At 43.6% G+C, this 25,509-nt stretch overlaps 1 protein-coding gene across 4 annotated transcripts in view; it reads right to left on the reverse strand.

Annotated features, from left to right (window-relative positions):
- LOC105496282 (PHD finger protein 20) overlaps positions 1–25,509 on the reverse strand; it is a 189,607-nt gene that overhangs the window by 137,688 nt on the left and 26,410 nt on the right. For 3 of the 4 annotated variants that reach the window (XM_071079430.1, XM_071079431.1, XM_011766549.2), the window contains exon 2: positions 13,776–13,890. In XM_071079430.1, coding sequence (XP_070935531.1) covers positions 13,776–13,858 — 83 coding nt within the window. In that variant the 5' untranslated portion in view covers positions 13,859–13,890. Of the gene's footprint in view, positions 1–3,704; positions 3,799–13,775; positions 13,891–25,509 lie in introns of those variants that run through there. The other variant, XM_071079432.1, reaches the window with a different exon arrangement.

The raw sequence follows: 25,509 nt of genomic DNA on the forward strand, positions 1-25,509 counted from the left end.
GTGAAATCTCGTCTCTACTAAAAATACAAAAAATTAGCCGGGCATGGTGGCGCGCGCCTGTAATCCCAGCTACTCACGAGGTTGAGACAGGAGAATCGCTAGAACCCGGGAGGCAGAGGTTGCAGTGAGCCAAGATTGCACCACTGCACTCCAGCCTGGGCAGCAGAGCAAGACTCCACCTCAAAGAAAAAAAAAAAAAACAACTCATTTAATTTTGGATTAAGTTTATGACATAAATCGGCCGGGCGTAGTGGCTCACGCCTATAATTCCAGTACTTTGGGAGGCTGAGGAGGTCGGATCTTGAGGTCAGGAGTTCAAAACTAGCCTGGCCAACATAGTGAAATCCCATCTCTACTAAAAATACAAAATAAAATTAGCTGGGCATGGTGGCAGGCACCTGTAATCCCAGCTACATGGGAGGCTGAGTCTGGAGAATCACTTGAACCCTAGAGGCAGAGGTTGCAGTGACCAGAGATCGCATCATTGCACTCCAGCCTGGAGGACAAGAACGAAACTCCGTCTCAAAAAAAAAAACTTAAAAAAAAAAAAAAAAAGTATGTGACATAAATCAAATATAATTTATCCTGAGTAAGATGTACATTTTTCACCAGGCGCAGTGGCTCATGCCTGTAATCCCAGCACTTTGCGAGGCCAAGGCCGGGGGATCACAAGGTCAGGAGAACGAGATCATCCTGGCTAACATGGTGAAACCTCGTCTCTAATAAAAATAAAAAAAAAGGCCGGGCGCGGTGGCTCAAGCCTGTAATCCCAGCACTTTGGGAGGCCGAGACGGGCGGATCACAAGGTCAGGAGATCGAGACCATCCTGGCGAACACGGTGAAACCCCGTCTCTACTAAAAAATACAAAAAACTAGCCAGGCGAGGTGGCGGGCGCCTGTAGTTCCAGCTACCCGGGAGGCTGAGGCGGGAGAATGGCGTGAACCCGGAAGGCGGAGCTTGCAGTGAGCTGAGATCCGGCCACTGCACTCCAGACTGGGCGACAGAGTGAGACTCCGTCTCAAAAAAAAAAAAAAAACAAATTAGCCAGGCTTAAGGGCGGGCGCCTGTAGTCCCAGCTGCTCGGGAGGCTGAGGCGGAGCTTGCAGTGAGCCAAAATCGCACCACTGCACCCCAGCCTGGTCCACAGAGCAAGGCACCGCCTCAAAAAAACAAAAAAAAACAAAAAACACACACACATTTTTCAAAAGTCACAAAAACCTTAAACTTCACTCAGTGTACTTGTTAATAGTAATATTAATATTGTAACTTTAAAACTATTTCACCGTAACACAGAATAAGGCAAATAGATTAAAGTATGACTAGGAACAAAGATTTTTGGGCCAGGCGCGGTGGCTCACGCCTGTAATCCCAGCACTTTGGGAGGCCAAGGCGGGTGGAACACGAGGTCAAGAGATCAAGACCACCCTGGCTAACACAGTGAAACCCTGACTCTACTAAAAATACAAAAAATTAGCCAGGCATGGTGGCATGCGCCTGTAGTCCCAGCTACTCAGGAGGCTGAGGCAGGAGAATTGCTTGAACCAGGAAGGTGGAGGTTGCAGTGAGCTGAGATCGCTCACACTACACTCCAGCCTGGGTGACACAGCAAGACTCCGTCTCAAAAAAAGAAAAAGAAAACAAGAATTACAGGCACATGCCACCATGTCTAGCTAATTTTTTGTATTTTAAGTAGAGACATGGTTTCGCCATAACGGCCAGGCTGGTCTCCAACTCCTGACCTCAAGTGATCTACCCACCTCAGCCTCTCAAAGTGCCAGGATTATAGGCATGAGTCACCACGCCTGGCCATATTTTGAGTTTCATTTAGCATAGTTACACCATGCATATTCTATTTGTTAGTTATTTTTGTTTCCTCTATTTATTTACTATTTATTATTTTTCGGGGGACAAGGGTCGGAGTCTCCCTCTGTCGCCCAGGCTGGATCGGCTCACTGCAACTTCTGCCTCCTTTGATTCAAGCGATTTCCCTGCCTCAGCCTCCCAAGCAGCTGGGATTACAGGCACCTGCCACCACACCCGGCTAATTTTTGTATTTTTAGTGGAGACAGGGTTTCATCATGTCGGCCAGTTTAGTCTCAAACTCCTGACCTCAGGTGATCTGCCCTCCTTGGTCTCCCAAAGTGCTGGGATTACAGGCGTGAGCTACTATGCGTGGCCTATTTATTTATTTTTGAGACAGTGTCTCACTCTGTTACCCAGGCCTGATATTTCCAACTTAAATTTAACATTATAGGCCGGGCGCAGCAGTTCACGCCTGTAATCCCAGCACTTTGGGAGGCCAAGGCAGGCAGATCACTTGAGGTCAGGAGTTCGAGACCAGCCTGGCCAAGAGGGTGGAAACCCCATCTCTACTAAAAATACAAAATTGGCCAGGGATGGTGGCATGCGCCTGTAGTCCCAGCTACTTGGGAGGCTGAGGCAGGACAATCACTTGAACTCAGGAGGCGGAGGTTGCAGTGAGCCGAGATTGTACCACTGCACTCCAGCCTGGGCAACAGAGCAAGACTATCTCAAAAAAATAAATAAATAAATTGGAAATATCAAAGTGAACTCACAATTTTTCAAAAAATAGATCTCTTATCTCCATCTACTAAAAAGTCATTTTAAGACAATGACATCCTAGCAGCAGTAAACACACCCAGTGCCCAGAGCTAAATTCCTTTTTTTTAAAACCAATGTTTTATTTTATTTATTTATTTATTTTATTTATTTAGAGATAGAGTCTTGCTCTTATCACCCAAGCAGTGGTGTGATCATAGCTAACTGCAGCCTCAACTTCAGAGGTCAATTTCTTTTTTTTTTTTTTTTTTTTTTGAGACAGAGTCTCTGTTACCCAGGCTGGAGTGCAACGGCATGATCTTGGCTCACACACAGGCTGGAGTGCAATGGCACTATCTCGGCTCACTGCAACCTCCGCCTCCCAGGCTCAAGCAATTCTCCTGCCTCAGCCTCCTGAGTAGCTGAGACTACAAGTGCGTGACACCACACCTGGCTAATTTTTGTATTTTTCGTAGAGACAGGGTTTCACTATGTTGGTCAGGCTGGTCTGGAACTCCTAATCTTGTGATCCACCCACCTGGGCCTCCCAAAGTGCTGGGATTACAGGCATGAGCCACTATGCCCAGCTGAGAGGTCAATTTCTAAATACCCTTTCCTAATTAAAGAAACCAAGCCTTGGAGAACCGGCTGCATCCAGGGTCTGGAATAGGAAAAGTAGAAGGTAAGTTTGGGGTTTCTAATAGTGCCAGAAAACAAGAAAATGCTAAGGGATTAGCAGGAATGTGTCAAAAGAACAAAGGAGCTAGTTTAAACAGCCTCCACTGGCCAAATTTAGGATAATTTCAGCACAAAAAATAACACTAATAATGAATGGAAGTGACTACACCACCACACTGAATAATCTTATCCCTAAGTGCACTTTAAAAGAATAAAAATGAAAGTTCTTCTTACAGAAGAACATCAGCTAATATAACAGAATGACAAAACTAGAAAATTACCATTTTTCCATCTCCAGTGTAATAACGGATTCAGGCAGGGATCATCAATGGATGCTAAATCATTAGGTGAATGGTGTGGGGGGATAATAGGATACTGACACATACCATAGTATCCCCACAGATTATCTACTACTTGCACAAGGAAAAAATACACCTTTATAATGGTGAGAGATGGAAGTCATTACCTTATCCAAGTGATACACGGAACAGTGGGACGACCTAGCTTTATGTGTCCCCCGATGTGATGCAATATGAAACACACGGCATTACCACTGAAACACTCTGCAAAAAAAATGTTTAATCTGAAGTCTAGACCTCATTTCCAGTTTACAGGAAATAGAAGAGAATACAAGAAACAAGTTAAACTCACCATGATAAAACAATGTGACCAAACTAGAATGTGGGACATTCTAAGAAACAACTGTTCAGAACTCTTAAAAATTAAATAAACAATGTTGTGAAGGGGAAAAAAGTGGGAAGGGAGAAAGATTATCACAGAATCAAAGCAACTAAAGAGACATAAAAATAAAAAAGTAATGTGGATCCTGTCTGGAAAAACACTATAAGGGACATTTTTGGAACAACATCTGAATATCTCTGGATATTAGATATTATATAATTATTGCTAAATTAAATAAGTATATAAAGCAAATGGGTTAACAATTAGTGAATACAGGGGGAAGGTATAATGTTCTCTCAATTTTTCATTATGTTAGAAAATTTTTTTAATTAAAAAGCAGGGACCGGGCTGGGCACAGTGGCACGTGCCTGTAATCCCAGCACGTTGGGAGGCCGAGGCAGGTGGATCACCTGAGGTCAGGAGTTCGCAACTAACCTAACATGATGAAACCCTATCCCTACTAAACACAAAAAAATTAGGTGGGCGTGGTGGCGCATGCGTGTAATCCGAGCTACTTGGGAGGCTGAGACAGAAGAATTGCTTGTACCAGGGAGGTGGAGGTTGCAGTGAACCAAGATTGTGCCATTGCACTCCAACCTAGGCAACAAAAGCAAAACTCCATCTCAAAAAAAAAAAGCTGGGACTTAGTTACTTTAGGGCCCAAAAATAAGAACAAATAATTCAAAGATTCAGAGGCAAAAAGTCACATGGAAATAAGTAATTAAAAAGTGGGCCCTAGGCCAACGCGGTGGCTCACGCCTGTAATCCCAGCACTTTGAGAGGCCAAAGCGGGCAGATCATGAGGTCAAGAGATCGAGACCATCCTGGCCAACATGGTGAAACCCCACGTCTACTAAAAATACAAAAATTAGCTGGGAGTGGTGGCGTGCACCTGTAGTCCCAGCTACTAGGGAGGTTGAGGCAGGAGAATCACTTGAACCCTGGAGGCGGAGGTTGCAGTGAGCCAAGATCACGCCACTGCACTCCAGCCTGGCGACAGAGTAAGACTCTGTCTCAAAAAAAAAAGTGGACCCTAATTCCCACACATTTCATTTCGATGGACTGAAAATATACACATACACATACAGAGACACAGACACACACAAAAAAATATGGTTCTACCTTGCAGCAATACTACCTACTATAATGTAAACAAATCACTTATCAGGGTGAAAAGATAACCACTTTCAGTCTAGAGATAATAAAACAAACTCTCCATTATTTTTGGCAAAGCATTCAAAGTCAAAGATTTTACCAAACAATGTCCAGTACTCTAGATTAGGAAATCAGGTGAACATTATCAGAATGCGTTTTCCAGTGTTTTGTTTTGTTTTTTAATTTAGGAGTCAGGAACATTCAGACACTCAAGAAAAATTTGGTTATTATAAAAATGCTATGAACCCAGTCTACTATGATTCAAACCCTAGTCCTACCACTGTGTGACCTTGGGCAAATAACTTCACCTCTCTGAGTCTCCTTTTTCTTACTGCTAAAATGAGGCTCATAAGAACACCCACGTGAGGGTACTCACCCACCTGAAGATGGGTAGTCTCCCTCTCAGTGTGGCAGGGCTTTTATGGGCTCGGAGTGGGGAATGCATGCTGATTGGTTTGTGAGTATGCCAAAAAGGCTAAAACAAAGGCATCACTCAAAGGTGGAGATGACAGTGTAAAAAACCAATCAGGGAAGGGTAAATACATGTAAAATAGGTGAAGGGTGGGGATCAATCAGAGGAAACCTTGCCAAATGGGAAGACAGATTCTCAATCCAGTACATGGATTTACTCGGGACTTGTAGCTTGGCTTTCAGGCTTTAAACTATCCTTGGAGACCAGGCACAGCGGCTCATGCCTATAATCCCAGCACTTTGGGAGGCCGAGGTGGGCAGATCACCTGAGGTCACGAGTTTGAGACCAGCCTGGCCAACATGGTGAAACCCCGTCTCTACTAGAAATACAAAAATTAGCTGGGTGTGGTGGACCTGCCTGTAATCCCAGCTACTTGGGAGGCTGAGGCAGGAGAATCACTTGAACACAGGAGGCGGAAGTTGCAGTGAGCCGAGATCGCGCCACTGCATTCCAGCCTAGGCGACAAGAGCAAAACTCCATCTCAAAAAATAAATAAACAAACTGTCCTTGGTTTGACAGTCAGGTTTCACTAGGGAACTGTCCTTATCTGCCTAGGCATTTGACTGCCACCTGCAGCTATCAGCTCAATTGCAGCTCACTACAACCTCAAACTACTGAGCTCAAGCAGTCCTCCTGCCTCAGTCTCCCAAGTAGCTGGGACTACAGGCATGTGCCACTATGCCCAGAAATTTTTTTTTTTTTTTTTTTTGAGACAGGGTCTCATTATATTGTCCAGGCTGGTCTTGAAATCCTTGACTCAAGCAATCCTCCCACTTCAGCCTCCCTAAGTTCTGGGATTACAGGCATGAGTCACCATGCCCAGCTGGATTATCTTTTTTTATTTTTTTGAGACAAAGTTTTGCTCTGTCACCCAGGCTGGAGTGTAGTGGCACAATCTCAGCTCACTGCAACCTCCACCTCCCAGGTTCAAACGATTCTCCTGCCTCAGCCTCCCAAGTAGCTGGGACTATAGGCACACACCACCATGCCTGACTGATTTTTGTACTTTTAGTAGAGACAGGGGTTCACCATTTTGGCTAGGATGGTCTCGAACTCCTGACCTCAGGTGGTCCACCAGCCTTGGCCTCCCAAAATTCTGGGATTCCAGGTGTGAGCCACCACATCTGGCCAAATGTTAAGTTTAAAATTTGTTCCTAGAAATTTGTACAAGATGTCCATAATGTTTTCCTCTTTTCCAGTAAAGACATGGTTAAGAAAAAAAAAAAATTGGGCCAGGCGCACTGGCTCACACTGGTAATCCCAGCACTTTGGGAGGCCGAGGCAGGCGGATTACCTGAGGTCAGGAGTTCGAGACCAGCCTGGCCAATATGGTAAAACCTCGTCTCTACTAAAAATATAAAAATTAGCCAGGCATGGTAGCAGGCCCTTGTAGTCCCAGCAACTCGGGAGGCTGAGGCAGGAGAATCCCTTGAACCCGGGAGACAGAGATTACAGTGAGCCAAGATTGTGCCACTGCACTCCAGCCTGGGCGACGGAGCAAGACTCTGTATCAAAAAAAAAAAAAAAAAAGAAAAGAAAAAAAGAAAGTGTTCCAGAAAATAATGGAAAAAACTACCCTACTCATTTTCTAAGACTAGTATAATAATACTACACGAAAACTGAATACAGACTACACAAGAAGAGATCAAAAACCAAAAGTATAATGAACATGGATATCAAAATCCCAAATAAAAGATTAGTAAACTAAATCTAATAATTTATTATATAAATGACCTAAAAGGCTTATCCAGGAACACAAGCAAGAATTGTTCAACATTACAAAACCTGTTAATGTCATATACCATACTAATAAAGGGGAAGCAAAATTTTAAAAAATAAAGATTAGGCCGGGCACGGTAGCTCATGCCTATGGTCCCAGCACTTTGAGAGGCCGAGGCAGGTGGATGACGAGGTCAGGAGATCGAGACCATCCTGGCTAACATGGTGAAATCCCATCTCTACTAAAAATAGAAAAAATTAGCTGGGCCTGGTGGCAGGTGCCTGTAGTCCCAGCTACTCGGGAGGCTGAGGCAAGAGAATGGCAGGAGAACGGCGTGAACCCGGGAGGCGGAGCTTGCAGTGAGCTGAGATGTGCCACTGCATTCCAGCCTGGGCGACAGGGTGAGGCCCCACCTCAAAAAAAAAAAAGTAATAATAATAATAAAGATTAAAGGAGAAAATAGGCATGGTCAATTAATTAGATGCCCGAAAGCATTAAATTCAACATTACTCAGGCTGAAAAAAAAAAAAAAACACTTCCAGCAAACAAGGATTAGGCAGGAACTTCTTTAATCTGATTAAACACATCTACCATGATCCTATGATAAACATCATACTTAATGGTGAAATCTCAGATGTGTTCCCGTTAAAGTCAAACAACAAACTATGGAAAGCTGCTATCATCACGACCATTTAACATCTTGCTGCTATGATCCTGGTCAATGAACACAGAAGGGAAAATGGGAAGGAAAGAAAAAAAGTAAGGAAGGAAGGAAAAGAAATGAGAAGCAGAGGATTAGAAAGGAAGAGGCAAAATAGTTGTTTGCAGATACATGATGGTCTATGTAGAAAATCCAAAAGAACCATTAAGATGAACATGAAAATGGAGAAAGGTTTCTGTGTAAGACCAGATACAAGACTCAATAACGATAAAGACTCATGTACCCATTACACATGGCCGCTTGGCTGCTTTTGCGTCCTCTATCTTCCCACTCTTTTCCCCCTTCATATTATCTCCTTTTCCTTCCTACTGCCTATATAATCCAGAATCTTCATATTATCTTGAAGCAAATCACAACATATCATTTTATTCATAAATGTAGGTATATAATCTCTAAGAAACAAGAACTCTTAAAACACAAAATTACAATATCATTTCCAATTCTAAAATGTTAACAATGATTCTTTAATATCAAATAACCAATCAATGTTCAAACTTCCAACAATCTCATTAATGTCATAAATCTTTTTTAAGCACTCTGTTTTTGTTTTCGAACTGTATAAAATCCACACACTGAATTCAACACTGAATTAACAACAATATTCCTTCAGGCCAGCAATAACCAAAGAGAAAAAACATAATACAAAAAGATCCAGCCGGGTGCAGTGGCTCATGCCTGTTATCCCAGCACTTTGGGAGGCCGAGGTGAGCAGATCATCTGAGGTTGGGAGTTCACGACCAGCCTGGCCAAAATGGCGAAACCCCGTCTCTACTAAAACATACAAAAATTAGCCAGGCGTGGTGGCAGGTGTCTGTAATCCCAGCTACTCGGGAGGCTGAGGCAGGAAGAACTGCTTGAATTTGGGAGGCGGAGGTTGCAGTGAGCCCAAATCGCTTTACTGCACTTCAGCCTGGGCAACAGAGCAAGACTCCATCTCAAAAAAAAAAAAAAAAAAAAAGAAAGATCCATTCATAAAAGCAACAAAAACTAGACAATACTTAGGAATAAATCTAACAGATAATATGCAAAATCTTTATGGCAGTTACAAAACATCACTAAAGTTCATAAAGTAAAACATGAATAACTATAAAGATACATTTTCATGAATGAAACTTTTTATCAAGATACCACTTAAATACAATTTATTTCAAAACTCCAAAAACACTTTTCAAGAAACTCAACAATACTACAAAAATTCATATTAAAGAGTAAAGGTCTAAGAATACAACAAATAAAATAAAACCTGTCTTACCAGATATCAAGAGTGATGTTAAAGCAATATCAATTAAATAATGTGTTATTATAAGCACAGGAATAAACACAAATCAATGTAATAGACTAAAGAGCTGAGAACATGCCTATGTATATATGAAGCTTAATACATACAAATGATATTGCAGATCAGTGGGGAAAGGATGGACTATTCTAAACATGATATTGGGGCAACTGGTTATTCACTGAATTAAAAAATAATAATTAGATACAAGTTCATACCATACATAAAATGAATTCCAGGTGGATTAAAAACCTAAATATGCGCCAGGCATGGTGACTCACGCTTGTAATCCCAGCACTTTGGGAAGCCAAGGCAGGTGGAACACTTGAGGTCAGGAATTCAAGACCAGCTTGGCCAACATAGTGAAACCTCATCTCTACTAAAGATACAAAAAATTAGCCTAGCATGATGGTATGTGCTGGTAGTCCCATATGTTCAGAAGGCTAAGTGAGAGGATCACCTGAGCCTGGAAGTCAAGGCTGCAATGAGTTGTAACTGCACCACTAAACTCCAGCCTAGGCAACAGAGTGAGACACTATATCAAAAAAAAAAAGGCTAGGCATGGTGGCTCATGCTTGTAATCCCAGCACTTTGGGGGGCCAAGGGGGGGTAGATCACAAGGTCAGGAGTTCAAGACCAGCCTGGCCAACACAGTGAAACCCCATCTCTACTAAAAATACAAAAATTAGCTGGTATGGTGGCAGGTGTCTGTAATCCCAGTTACTGGGGAGGCTGAGGCAGGAGAATTGCTTGAACCCGGGAGGCAGAGGTTGCAGTGAGCTGAGATCGTGAGTGAGTGCAGTGAGCCACTGCACTCCAGACTGGGCAACAGAGCAAGACTCCGTCCCAAACAAAAAAAAAGAACAGAAAAAAATACCAGAGTATAATGCATGTATTAAGGTTAAATACTACTTCATAAAATTTGTATTTCAGTTAAATGTATATAGGTCAGGTATGGTGACTCATGCCTGTAACCCCAGTATTTTGGGAGGCCAAGGTAGGAGGATCACCGGAGCCCAGGAATTCAAGACTAGCCTTGGCAACATAGTGAGACCTCATCTCTACTAAAAATTTAAAAATTAATCAGGCATGGTGGCACGTGCCTGTGGTCCCAGTTGAAGCAGGAGGACTGCTTAAGCCAAGGGAGGTCAAAGCTGCAATGAGCTGTGTTCCCACCACCGCACTCCAACCTGAGCAACAGAGTGAGACCTTGTCTCAAAAAATAAAAATAGGCCAGGCGCAGTGGCTCTGGCCTGTGGTCCCAGCACTTTGGGAGGCCGAGTTGGGCGGATCGCCTGAGGTCAGGAGTTCAAGACCAGCCTTGGCCAACATGGTGAAACCCTGGCTCTACTAAAAATTAAAAAAAAAAATAGGCATGGTGGCGCACACCTGTAATCCCACATACTCAGGAGGCTGAGGCACAAGAATCACTTGAACCTGGGAAGCGGAGGTTGCAGTGAGCGAAGATCACACCTCTGCACTACAGCCTGGGCAACAAAGTGAGATGCTGTCTCAACACCGTTTCAAAAAAAAATAATAAAAACAAAATAAAAATAAATCTGTATGTACATATGGGTGAGTACCAAACTGGATTTAAAATACATTTCTTACTGTAGGTTGTGGTCCAAAGCCACTGCCCAAGTAAAAGTCTGTGTATGTGCACAAAGAGACATTCACAGCAGCACTGTGTCTCAGGTGAAAAACTAGAATTTAAGCATCCATTTAAAATAAAAAAAAATACAATAAAAATAAAAAATAAGTAAACGGTCCAGGAGCAGTGGCTCACTCCTGTAATCCCAGCACTTTGGGAAGCCAAGGTGGGTGGATCACCTGAGGTCACAAATTTGAGACCAGTCTGGCTAATATGGTGAAACCCCGTCTCTACTAAAAATACATAAATTAGCCAGGCAAGGTGGTGGGCACCTGTAATCTCAGCTACTCAGGAGGCTGAGGCAGGAGAATTGCTTGAACCCAGGAGGTGGATGTTGCAATGAGCCAAGACTGTGCCACCACACTCCAGCCTGGGTGACAGAGCTAGATTCCATCATAAATAAATAAATAAATAAATAAACAAACAAACAAACAAATAAACAAATGCCCATTAGTAAGGGACTAAACAAACCGTGGTATATTCATACAATAAAACTCTATACAGAAGTTAAGATGTAGTCCCAGCTACATGGAGGGCTAAGGCAGGAGGATCACTTGAGCCCAGGAGTTGGAGGCCACAGTGAACTATGATTGTGCCATTACACTCCAGCTTGAGCAATAGAGTAAGACCCTATCTCAGGGGTCGGGGGGTGGGTGCGGAGTTAAGTATGGGTAAATCACAAAAATATACTGAATATAAAAAACAAAGACACAGAAAAAAAGCAAGCTGTATGATACTACTTACATAATACATACATACACACAGTATATAATACATATACACACACACACATATATACACTAAAACCAAAAAAGGAACTAATTATAGATAATACAAACAGCCCAAAAACAGGCCAGGCTTGGTGGCTCACACCTGTAATCCCAGCACTTTGGGAGGCCAAGGTGGGCAAATCATCTGAGATCAGGAGTTGGAGACCAGCCTGGCCAACATGGTGAAACCCTGTCTTTACTAAAAATACAAAAAATTGGCCGGGCGTAGTGGTGCGCGCCTGTAATCTCAGCTACTCAGGAAGCAGAGGCAGGAGAATTGCTTGAACCCAGGAGGTGAAGGCTGCAGTGAGCCGAGATCACACCACTGCACTCCAGCCTGAATGAAAGAGCAAGACTCTTGTCTCGAACAAAAAAAAAATAGCCCAAAAACAACTGTGTTAAAAGTGTACCTAGCCGGGCGCGGTGGCTCACGCCTGTAATCCCAGCACTTTGGGAGGCCGAGGCGGGCGGATCACAAGGTCAGGAGATCGAGACCACGGTGAAACCCCGTCTCTACTAAAAATACAAAAAATTAGCCGGGCGCGGTTGTGGGCGCCTGTAGTCCTAGCTACTCGGGAGGCTGAGGCAGGAGAATGGCGTGAACCCGGGAGGCGGAGCTTGCAGTAAGCCGAGATCGCGCCACTGCACTCCAGCCTGGGTGACAGAGCGAGACTCCGTCTCAAAAAAAAAAAAAAAAAAAAAAAAAAAAAGTGTACCTAACTACACTTTCAATAATAAAAAAAAATAATTTTTCTTTTTTTCGAGATGGAGTCTCGCTCAGTCACCTAGGCTAGAGTGCAGTGGCGTGATCTTGGCGCACTGCAGCCTCCACCTCCCAGGTTCAAGTGATTCTCCTGCTTCAGCCTCCCAAGTAGCTAGGACTACATGCGTACGCCACCATGCCCGGCTAATTTTTATATTTTTAGTAAAGACAGGGTTTCCCTATGTTGGCCAGGCTGGTCTCGAACTCCTGATCTCATGATTCGCCCACCTCAGCCTCCCAAAGTGCTGAGATTACAGGCGTGAGCCACCATGCCCGGCCAAGTGTACCTAATTCTCATAGCAAAGACAGTTTTCTGCACCAACTGCTTCCATTCCTCTCTTCTCCTGTCTTATCTTCCTACACCTGAAGAGCTGGTCAATCTATTTTGAAAGAATCTCAAAAAGGGTTAAACTCTTCCTTCTTTAACTCAAAAAGGAACCAGCAAGGCATGATGGCACACATCTGCAATACCAACTACTCGGCAGGCATAAGCATGAGAAATGCTTGAACCTGAGAGGCAGAGGTTGCAGTGAGCCAAGATCTGCCTGGTGACAGAGTGAGACTCCGTCTCAAAAAAAAAAAAAAAACCCCTTAGAGAGGTGTAGGTTCTGAAAACACCCCTCACATTGAGCACCAACAAAAGACCAAATTCTAGGATGCCCTCAACCACAACAATCACTTCACAGTCTATAAGGTCTTTCCCTAAATATTCCATCATTTGATTCTCAGAATAACCCTATGAGGTCAATATTACCAATACCCACATTTATAGATAAGCCAATGCACAAAGCAGCTAATTACCAGCCAGAGGTCACAAGTCAATGACACAGTTGGGACTATAACGCCTCAGCTTCTGAACCTAATCACCCTGACAGTGTGCCCTTATGTGATGACTATTTCAACATACAGTCATCATGCCCAGAAACAGGATGGGGTGTTCACAACACATGAGCTGCTCCAATCAAACCCCTTTTTCTTCACTATTCCATCCCTGATCTTTCTCTCCTCTTTTTTCAGACAGGCAGCCAAGAGCAAGAGAGCTGCCACTATTAACCCTTCCCTTCCCTGTGGCCATTCATGCTTCTTTTTCCCAGAACTCTTTCAGATGAACAGGCAAAAGGGGGAAACAAATATGAACAGGAGATTACAGGACAGTCACCCTGACACCAGGATCCCTACACCAAAGAGAAAAGACTGAAGTTTCCTCCCATCTTCCAAGAGTCAGGGAGTAGAAAAACACCACAAAAAAAGCCTAAGCTACCACTCTATCAGTGCTGGCAAAAATCCTTTACTGAAGGGCTTTAATTAACAGAAAAATGTAAAAGTACCAGTTTTTTAAACGGTCCCGGGCTTCCAACTGGGCTCCCACTTCAAAGCTGATTCCTCGTCTGTTAGGTGGATGCTTTGTCATTTTCAGTCATCAACGGGGCTGCCTTTATTCTCCTGAAAAAGCCAATTAAATATTTATGAAACTTAGGCAAAGTCTGCCCAGAGTGTAGCATCATTCACTACACATAAAAAACAAACAGACATTATTCAAAACACAAAGCTCCATGAAACCCTGTTGGTGCCCTCATTCTAACACAGGTGTGCCTTCCACTGGTTCCTACTCCTCCATCGTGCAGCTTCCTGTAGTTTCGGGAACTGAGAAGACCCTCCCTCAACACTGCTTACCAAAGACTCACCTACAAGGGCCACCCCTTAGAACTACAAAAAAACAACTGCTTTCGCAGTTAAATTCAGTCATCTGCTGATGCATTATTCAACAAATATTTGCTCAGTGACTATTTAAGAAACAGTCAAGACCAAAAGAGACACAGTTCCTGCCCTCAAGAACCCTTCAGTCTACCAGGGAAACACAAAAATTTAGCCAGTAAGCTGATGAATAAAATAACTGCAAACTGTAATTGCAATGAAATTTAAGAGTTACAAAAGAAGCAAACAAACGCCAGTCACAGTAATGTATGCCTATAGTCCCAGCTACTTGCAAGGCAGAGCCAGGTTGTTTCTTTGAGCCCGGGAGTTCGAGACCAGCCTGGGAAACACAGCAAACCTTCGCCTCTTAAAAACAAAAAAATTAAAAACAAAGGAAGCAAACAAAAGCTGAGATACTAATACTTGGTCCTCCTTTTGGAAGGCTGTACAAGGTCTGTTTATATTTTCTTTTCTTTTTTTTTTTTTTTTGAGATGGAGTCATACTCTGTCACCCAGGCTGAATGTGGTGGCGCCATGTGGTGGCTCACTGCATCCTCTGCCTCCCAGGTTCAAGCAATTCTGGAGCCTTGGCTTCCTGAGTAGCTGGGACTACAGGTGCACGCCACCCCGCCCAGCTTATTTTTGTATTTTTAGCAGAGATGGGGTTTCACCATGTTGGCCAGGCTGGTCTCAAACACCTGACCTCAAGTGATCCGCCCACATAAGCCTCCCAAAGTGATGGTATTACAGGCATGAGCCACTGTGCCCGGAATTGTTTATACTTTCTTTGATCTATGTATATTTCCACTTCTTTTTTTGTTTGTTGGTTTGTTTTTTTGAGAAGGAGTCTCGCTCTTGTCGCCCAGGCTAGAGTGCAATGGCACGATTTCGGCTCACTGCAACCTCCACTTCTCGGGTTTAAGTGATTCTCCTGCCTCAGCCTCCTAAGTAGCTGGGATTACAGGCACCTGCCACCATGCCCAGCTATATTTCCTACTTCTTGAGTCCCTTCTGATCATTTGTATTTTTCTATAAGTTTTACCCAGATTTTATCATAAAACAATTAAACAGTACAAAATATTATCGTTTAATTCCTTTAATTGCCTTTGAATCTGAAGTCACAATTTGAATCTCTCCTTTCTCAATCCTGTCTTGTGTACTTGTGCTCTAAAGAATAAAATGTATATTTATGATCAGAGAACCAAACAGTAAAGCCAATTTCCTTTTGAGGGGAAAAACGGTGTACTGGATTAGGCTATTTACAAGAAAAGTGGCCCCCATAAAAGAACACTTCTGGCCAGGTGCGGTGGTTCAAGCCTGTAATTCCAACATTTTGGGAGCCCGAGGCGGGCGGATCACGGGGTCAGGAGTTCGAGACCAGCCTGGCCAACATAGTGAAACCCCATCTCCACTAAAAATACAAAATTAGCCGGGTGCGGTGGTGGGTGCCTGTAATTCCAGCTACTTGGGAGGCTGAGGCAGGAGAATAGCTTGAACCCGGGAGGCAGAGGTTGGAGTAAGCTGAGATCACACCACTGTACTCCAGCCTAGGTGACAGAGCAAGACTCCGTCTCGAAAAAGAAAAAAAAAAAAAAGAACACTTCTTGGCATCACTGAGGTAATTAATCTACTAATCTGCAGAGTCCTGAATGCTATCAGAGGAGCTAGTGGTGGTTCTGATGGACATGCAGCCACTCTGAGCTCTAAGGGCACTTGAACAGACCACCTCTCTACAGGACTAACTCCAGCCTAACTCCTTCCTCCCACTAAACTCTGGACTTTTTAAAAATTTTTTTAGACAGGGTCTAATTCTGTTGTCCAGGCTGGAATGCAGTGGCGCTATCATAGCTAGTGGTGGTTCTGATGGACATGCAGCCACTCTGAGCTCTAAGGGCACTTGAACAGACCACCTCTCTACAGGACTAACTCCAGCCTAACTCCTTCCTCCCACTAAACTCTGGACTTTTTAAAAATTTTTTTAGACAGGGTCTAATTCTGTTGTCCAGGCTGGAATGCAGTGGCGCTATCATAGTTCACTATAGCCTCAAACTCCTGGGCTCATGCGATACTCCTGCCTCAGCCTCTTGAGTAGCTGGAATCAAAAGCATGCATCAGCACACCCAGGTTTTTTTTTTTTGTTTATTTTTTTTTGCAGAGACAGCATCTACGTTACCCAGGCTAGTCTCAAACTCCTGGGTCAAGCAATCCTCCTGCCTGGGCCTCCCAAAGTACTGGGATTACAGGATTACAGGCACAAGCCACTGCATCCAGCCCGATACATTGGCTTTTGACAGCCCACACTGCCCAAGCAATGCCAGAGCACTGCCACAGCAATGCCTGCCTCCTACCAGGAACATTTTCTTTGCAATAAATGAATATGGAAAAAAATAACAGAAGTGATACTCATATCTAACGTGTAATAGCAGCATATTTTATGAAGATTTGCTTGCAATATATTACATAAAAAGGCAGGATGTAAAATTGTACCACATGGAGCTCACATTACAACTCATACACAGCCAGATGAGGTGGTTTAGGCTTATAATCCCAGCTACTGAAAAGGCTGAGGCAGGAGGATCGCTTGAGCCCAGAAGGTCAAGACTGCAGTGAGCTATGATTCTGCCATTGTACTCCAGCCTGAGTGACAGAGCAAGAACCTGTCTCTTTAAAAAAAAAAAAAAAAAAAAAAAGGCCAGGCGTGGTGGCTCATTCCTATAATCCCAGAACTTTGGGAGGCTGAGGCTGCTGGATCACCTGAGGTCAGGAGTTTGAGACCAGCCTAACCAACATGGAGAAATCCTGCCTCTACTAAAAATACAAAATTAGCCAGGTGTGGTGGTGCATGCCAGTAATTCCAGCTACTCGGGAGGCTGAGGCAGGAGAATCACTTGAACCCAGGAGGTGGAGGTTCCAGTGAGCCAAGATCGCGCCATTAAACTCCAGCCTGGGCAACAAGAGTGAAACTGTGTCTCAAAAAAAAAAGGAAAAAAAGGCCGGGCGCGGTGGCTCAAGCCTGTAATCCCAGCACTTTGGGAGGCCGAGACGGGCGGATCACAAGGTCAGGAGATCGAGACCATCCTGGCTAACACCGTGAAACCCCGTCTCTACTAAAAAATACAAAAAAAACTTAGCCGGGCGCGGTGGCGGGCGCCTGTAGTCCCAGCTACTCGGGAGGCTGAGGCAGGAGAATGGCGTGAACCCGGGAGGCGGAGCTTGCAGTGAGCTGAGATCCGGCCAGTGCACTCCAGCCTGGGCGACAGAGCGAGACTCCGTCTCAAAAAAAAAAAAAAAAAGGAAAAAAGAAAGTCATTAATTATTATTATTATTATTATTTTTTTTTTTTTTGGAGACAAGGTCTTGCTCACTCTGTCACTCAGGCTGGTCTACAGTGGCACAAACCTGGATCACTGTAGCCTCGACTTCCTCGGCTCATGTGATCCTGCCTACTCAGCCTCCCAAGCACCTGGGACTACAGGTGCAAGCCACCACACCCAGCTAATTTGTTCTTTGGTAGAGACATGGTCTTGTTATGTTTGTCTGGGCTGGTCTCAAACTCCCAGGTTCAAGTGATCCTCCTGACTCGGCCTCCCAAAGTGCTGGAATTAGAGACATGAGCCATGGTACCCAGCCACTGATTCTTTTTGTAAAGACCGGAAGAAAAAAATAAGTTATAGGTTATTGGTGATTGTTCCTTTTTTCTTAATTTCCTAAATTTTAGTTTTTCACAATGAAAATTTTTCATAAGTGCATAATGTGAGGGATTATACATGTGAAGGACAATAAGCTATCTATTAAACAACCCATTCCAGGCCGGGCACAGTGACTCATGCCTGTAATCCCAGAACTTTGGGAGGCCGAGGAGGGAGGATCACAAGGTCAAGAGATCGAGACAATCCTAGCTCACATGGTGAAACCCTGTCTCTACTAAAAATACAAAATTTAGCTGGGCGTGGTGGCACGTCCCTATAGTCCCAGCTACTCAGGAGGCTGAGGCAAGATAATCGCTTGAACCTGGGAGGCAGAGGTTGCAGTGAGCCGAGATCGTGCCACTGCATTCCAGCCTGGCAACAGAGTAAGACTCCGTCTAAAAAACAAAAACAAAAACAAAAACAAATTCCGAAGGGCTGATACTGGGAAACACATAAAGCAAAGCAAACCAAGGCAGAAATGATTGACAGCTGTAATTAAGGAAGTTGAAACTTAAGCTGAAAAGCTGTGTTGGCAAGAGGTTCTAACTATTTGGACCCTAGGAAAGAAGTGTCAGAGGTTTGACAGCCTTTACCAAACATTCCCTAAGAAAATGAGATATCAAATCTGACATACACATGGCCAGGCATGGTAGCACACGCCAGAACTTTGGGAGGCCGAGGCGGCTGATCACTTGAGGTCAGGGGTTCCAGATCAGCCAGACCAGCCTGGCCAACATGGTAAAATCCTGTCTCTATTAAAATTACAAAAATTAGCCAGGCGTGGTGGTGCATGCCTGTAATCCCAGGTACTCAGGAGGCTGAGGCATGAGAATTGCTTGAACCCAGGAGGTGGGGGTTTCAGTGAACCGAGATCATGTCACTGCACTCCTGCCTGGGTGACAGAGCAAGACTGTCTCAAAAAAAAAAAAAAAAAAAAAAAACTGACATACAGGTATAATCCAATCAGTAGAAAGGTCTTCATTTTGGCTTGCCTGAAATACCACGTCAAATTATCTTGTTCTCTGACTTAATTCATACCAAGCAATATTCTGATTATTAATTTCCCCTCCCAGATTACATAAAAAGGTGATGCCCAACAAGAAAGGCAGGATGAAACTTAATACTCACTGAGCTATTATTTGTCAGGCTCTGTGTAGGCTAACAGTCTTCTTTTACCAAAGTAACGGAATTTAATGTAATGGGGTTAAATGCTTGGCCTTGAATCCCCAGTTAATAAAATCATTCAGTTAATAAAATCATTAACTGAATGAATTTATATAAATTATTTAACCCCTTATTAGCTGAATGAATTTGTGTAAATTATTTTCCTCTCTGTAAAATAGGGATGGTGATAATATCTATCTCCAAGCAGTGGATGTGAGGATTAAAATATATAATCCATTTAAAGAGCTCAGGACCAGCACAAAGTAAGAACTACACAGTTAGTAGCTGTAAATAACTATGTTAGCACAAATGAGGAAATTCGGTTTAAAGTAACTTGGTTAAAGTTCAAGTGCTAAGTGACAGGCCCCAGAACAAAAGTCAAGGTTGGCCTGACTTCTGAATTAATTGTTTCTACCACATTACTGTCCCCCAGGCACCCCAGGAGGCCTTCCACTAAAATGTAGGAGGGAGGGAGGCAGTGAATGAATGAAGATGAGCAAATTATTCCCAAAATCTCAATAAAACCAATTCCTCTTCAGGCTGAATCCTCAGAATTCCTGCTATTTATGAACTAAAACCTGTTTCATTGTAACTCTGACCCATGTGTTTGAAGTTTCACTCTCTGGTATCACACAGAACAGAAAACTAATCTGGCTTTCCCATCCCATTACCAATTTCCCCTTCACCCATCTGAGGTGGCAGAGTTTGTTTTTAAATTCACATTAATTCACCCAACAAACCACCAACGAGTATTATCAGTAAGTCACTATGCTGGAAATGCTGAAAATTAGGAATCCAACTCAGTCCCAGCTCTAGTCCACCCAGCAAGACAAACTCAAACACTAAGAAGGCATGAATGAGTTCTAGCAAAGGGTGAAGGGAGGGGCAGAGGGGAAATCATCTGAAAGTATCTATTTAAATTGACAACATCTACTAAAGAATAAAAAAGAGTTCAATAGAGAAGCAGGAATTTCAAAAAAATTACATAAGTAGTACATTTTTACTTCCTTCATTTAGTTTCTAACACAATTTTTCTGAAGATGCAATAGGACTAAGATTCTGTAGCTTTTAACTTCTCTTCAGGGCCTTAGCTTTTTCTTCCAAAAATCACCAGCTTCCAGAAAAAGAGAAAAAGGGAACATGTTCAATATGGACATGGAGAGAATTTTAAAAACTCATGCAATCTGTATTCACATAGGATTCCATTTTAAAAGACCTTGGCAGGATTTCAAATTACTCCTTTACATTCAAATTTCCCTACAATGGGAACTCACTGCTACACAGGAGACACAGGGCCTAGTTTATTTCCTTAAATACAGTATTCGATCAGTGTCCCCTGCATCAACGATAATGAAAGCTTTAAATGCACACTGTGCAGCACAGTTTAAAGGGCACTTTCACAAATGACAAACTGGAAGAAAATAACTGCAACTCGTATGACAAAGAGCTAACTTCCATTATTAACAAAGAGTGCGTACAAACCAAGGACAAAAAAGTTCAAACAACTTACTCTTTTTTTTTTTTTTGAGACGGAGACTTGCTCTGTCGCCCACGCTGGAGTGCAATGGCATGATCTCGGCTCACTGCAACCTCCGCCTACTGGGTTCAAGCGATTCTCCTGCCTCAGCCTCCCAAGTAGCTGGGATTACAGGTGTGTGCCACCACGCCCAGCTAATTTTGCATTTTTAATAGAGACGGGGTTTCTCCATGTTGGTCAGGCTGGTCTTGAACTCCCGACCTTGGGTGATCCACCCGCCTCGGCCTCCCAAAGTGCTGGGATTACAGGCGTGAGCCACCGTGCCTGATCACAACTTACTTTAAAATGTGCAAAGTGGGCCAGGTGCGATGGCTCACACCTGTAATCCCAGCACTTTGGGAGGCCAAGGCGGGTGGATCACCTGAGGTCGGGAGTTCAAGACCAGCCTGACCAACATGGAGAAACCCCGTCTCTACTAAAAATATAAAATTAGCCAGGCGTGGTGGCACACACCTGTAATCCCAGCTACTAGGGAGGCTGAAGCAGGAGAATTGCTTGAACCCGGGAGGCGGAGGTTGCGGTGAGCAAAGATTGCACCATTGCCCTCCAGCCTGGGCAACAAGAGCGAGACTTCGTCTCAAAAAAACAAAACAAAACAAAATGCGCAAACTGTAAGAAATGGCATATTTGGAGGTCGAGTACAGATACAAAGGTCTAATGAACACGTGATAATATATACACATAACATCACCCTAAATTAAAGGAAATGCAAATTAAAATAAAATTTCACTTCTCAAATTGGCAAAAATTTAAAGGTAGTGTTAACAGGGATGAGGAGAAGAGACCATGCTCAAATGCTTCTATCCAAAGCATTAACTAGAAAAGCTTTCTAGAGGCAATTTGGCACCACTTACAAAAACATAATCTCTGCCCAACAATCCCATGGCCAGTAACTCATAATGAAGACATACCCTCAAAGCCTATCAGATTATCCATAACAATAATCAATAGAGCTTTGAAATTTCTGCAACCAAAACATACATCAAAAGAGGACTGTGTCTCAGCCACTCAGGAGGCTGAGGTGGGAGGATTGCTTGAGCCCAGGAGTTTGAGGCTGCAATAAGCTACATCATGCCACTACAGCTATTAAAAGGAAAAATGGGCCAGGCACACTGGCTCACGCCTGTAATCCCAGCACTTTGGGAGGATATGGTAGGTGGATTGCTTGAGCTCAGGAGTTCAAGATCAGCCTGGACAACATGGTGAAATCCCATCTCTACAAAAAATACAAAAAAATTAGCCAGGCATGGTAGTACGTGTCTGTAGTCCCAACTACTTGGGAGGCTAAGGTAGGAGGATGGTTTGATCCCAGGAGGAAGAGGTTGCAGTGAGCGGAGATTGTACCACAGCACTCTAGCCGGGGCAACAGAGCCAGACCTGTCTCAAAAAAAAAAAAAAAAAAAAAAGGCCAAGTGCAGTGGCTCACACCTGTAATCCCAGCACTTTGAGAGACCGAGGCAGGTGGATCACCTGAGGTCAGGTGTTCAAGACCAGCCAGGGCAACACGGTGAAACCCCATCTCTTCTAAAAATACAAAAATTAGCCTGGCGTGGTGGCACATGCCTGTAATCCCAGCTACTCAGGAGGCTGAGGCAGGAGAATCACTTGAACCCAGGAGGTGGAGGCTGCAGTGAGCTGACATCATGCCACTGCACTCCAGTCTGGGTGACAGAGCAAGATTCCATCTGAAAAAAAAAAAAAAAACTACCAAAGAAGTAATTGTCAGCAGGAATTACCTAGATGGTATGATTTTATTTTATTCTGGTGGTGGGGTTGCTTCTTTATGTTTCTTCATTTTTCTTTTTTTTTGAGATAGGGTCTCACTGTCACCCAGACTGGAATGCAGTGGCACGATCTCAGCTCACCGTAACCTTCGCCTCCTAGGCTCAAGCAATTCTCCTGCCTCAGCCTCCTGAGTAGCTACGATTACAGACATAAGCCACTACTGCCCAGCTACTTTTTGTATTTTTAGTAGAGATAGGGTTTCACCATGTTGGCCAGGCTGGTCTTGAACTCCTGACCTCAAATGATCCACCCACCTTGGCCTCCCAAAGTGCTGGGATTACAGGCATAAACCACCACGCCCAGCCCGTTTTTTAAATGTTATTTAAATATGCAAATTTTTCACCAGGTACACTGGCTCACACCTATAATCCCAGCACTTTGGGAGGCTGAGTACAGGCTCATGCCTGTAATCCCAGCATTTTGGGAGGCCAAGGGGCAGATAGCTTGAGTCTAGGAGTTCAAGACCAGCCTGGGCAACTTGGTGAAATCTCATCTCTACAAAAAATACAAAAAGAAAAAAAACTGCAAATTTTTTAAATGCAAGAACTTAATTCTTACACTATTTTACTATTTACTGGATCTTCACAACTGCCAGATGACATAATTGGGACTAATGTAATGTTACCATGGTATAGAAGTAAAATTAAGTTACAGGGAGGAAACTGACATGCAGAGGTGCTAGCAAATTTCAAGGTCCTCTGAGGCAGAATTTCCTCTTATCAAAAGTAACAGGATGTCTACAGAAGTAGAAAAACTGCTTCTCAAAGGTCCTTCCTCTTTCTCTGACCAAAGTCGTTGCGATGCTTATATTCATGTCTTTAGATATAAACATAACTTGAATACAGGAAGATAAAGCAACTGGGTGCTTTTCAAATGTTGTGTCAGAATTATCACACCATTATATAACAAGCAGAAATACTTAATTTTTTAGAAAAGACAAAACCTAACACTGGTCCAGATGCGGGGAAACAGGTACACTAGAACACCTCCTGGGGTCCTGACCATGGCCATCTTTTTATACCTCAATCTAGAAGCAAAGAACAAAGAACAAGCTGTGGAACTGCTTATACTCTTAGACTCATTCAGCCATTTCAAGCTAAAGAATACAGTCCAGGATAAAAATAAATCATTTGTGAAAATGAGAAAAACCAATAGCTCTTTACATAAGATTCTGGGGAAGCTGGATGTAGTTCATCCATTAAAAAACAAGAGAATATTTAATCAAAATTCAATACAGTAGTACTACATTATAAACTCAACAGATATCTAATAAATTAAATAAAGAATGCTATTAAGCTACTACTATGATAAAGACATAAACTAACCTTACAAAAAGAGAGTAGATATAAAATACCCTTATGCAAACTAACGAGACCCACATAAAAAAAAAATTTATAGTCCGGGCACGGTGGCTCACGCCTGCAATTCCAGCACTTTGGGAGGCCAAGGCGGGCAGATCATGAGGTCAAGAGATCGAGACCATCCAGGTAAACACAGTGAAACCCATCTCTACTAAAAAATACAAAAATTAGCTGGGCATGGTGGTGTGCGCCTGTAATCCCAGCTACTCAGGAGGCTGAGGCAGAACAATCGCTTGAACCCGAGAGGTGGAGGTTGCAGTGAGCTGAGATCGCACGACTACACTCCACCCGGGCAACACAGTGAGACTCTGTCTCAAAAAAAAAAAAAAAATTATAATAACTAACCTTACATATATTAACTAATTTAATCCTTACAAAAATCACAGAAGTACTATATTAATCCCCATTATAAAAATGAGGAAAAAGGGCCGGGCGCGGTGGCTCAAGCCTGTAATCCCAGCACTTTGGGAGGCCGAGACGGGCGGATCACGAGGTCAGGAGATCGAGACCATTCTGGCTAACACCGTGAAACCCCGTCTCTACTAAAAATACAAAAAACTAGCCGGGCGAGGTGGCGGGCGCCTGTAGTCCCAGCTACTCCGGAGGCTGAGGCAAGAGAATGGCCTAAACCCGGGAGGCGGAGCTTGCAGTGAGCTGAGATCCGGCCACTGCACTCCAGCCCGGGCTACAGAGCAAGACTCCGTCTCAAAAAAAAAAGAAAGAAAAAAAAAAAAAAATGAGGAAAAAGAAAGTTAAGGATACTAATATAGTAAGGAGCTAAGCTAGCATCCGAACCTCAGCCCAGTAGCTCCTGAATTCAGATTCTTACCCCAAGTTTATCTACAAGGTACATTGTTGAACTCTGTTTCTTCACTTATGATATGGGGATAGTGGCCCCTATCGTGGGTGCTACGAGAATTAAATGAGAAAGGTCTGCAAAACCCCTATTAAAATGTCTAACACAAACTAGGTAGTCAGCTGGGTGCAGTGGCTTACACCTGTAATCCCAGCACTTTGGAAGGGCAAAGTGGGCAGATCACTTGAGGTCAGGAATTCGAGACCAGCCTGGCCAATGTGGTGAAACCCTGTCTCTACTAAAAAAATACAAAAATTGCCAGACGTCATGGCACACACCTATAATCCCAGCTACTCGAGGGTGAGGCAGAAGAATTGCTTGAACCCAGAGATGAAGGTTGCAGTGAGCCAAGATGGTGCCACTGCACTCCAGCCCAGGCATCAGAGTGAGATTTGTCTCAAAAATAAATAAATAAATAAATAAATAAATAAATAAATAAATAAATAAAGTAGGTACTCAATAAATGGTAGTAGATTTTTCTTTTTTCTTTTTTTTTTTTTTTTTTGAGACGGAGTCTCGCTCTGTTGCCCAGGCTGGAGTGCAGTGGCCGGATCTCAGCTCACTGCAAGCTCCGCCTCCCGGGTTCACGCCATTCTCCTGCCTCAGCCTCCCGAGTAGCTGGGACTACAGGCGCCCGCCACCTCGCCCGGCTAGTTTTTTTGTATTTTTTAGTAGAGACGGGGTTTCACTGTGTCAGCCAGGATGGTCTCGATCTCCTGACCTCGTGATCCGCCCGTCTCGGCCTCCCAAAGTGCTGGGATTACAGGCTTGAGCCACCGCGCCCGGCCATTTTTCTTTTTTCTAAAACGGAGTCTCACTCTGTCCCCAGACTGGAGTACAATGGTGTGATCTCAGCTCACTGCAACCTCCTCCTCCTGGGTTCAAGCAATTCTCTTGCCTCAGCATTCCCAAGTAGCTGGGATTACAGGAGCGCACCACCACGTCCAGCTAATTTTTGTATTTTTAGTGGAGACG

Source organism: Macaca nemestrina, chromosome 15 (assembly GCF_043159975.1).
Source record: "Macaca nemestrina isolate mMacNem1 chromosome 15, mMacNem.hap1, whole genome shotgun sequence".
NCBI classification, from domain to species: domain Eukaryota; kingdom Metazoa; phylum Chordata; class Mammalia; order Primates; family Cercopithecidae; genus Macaca; species Macaca nemestrina.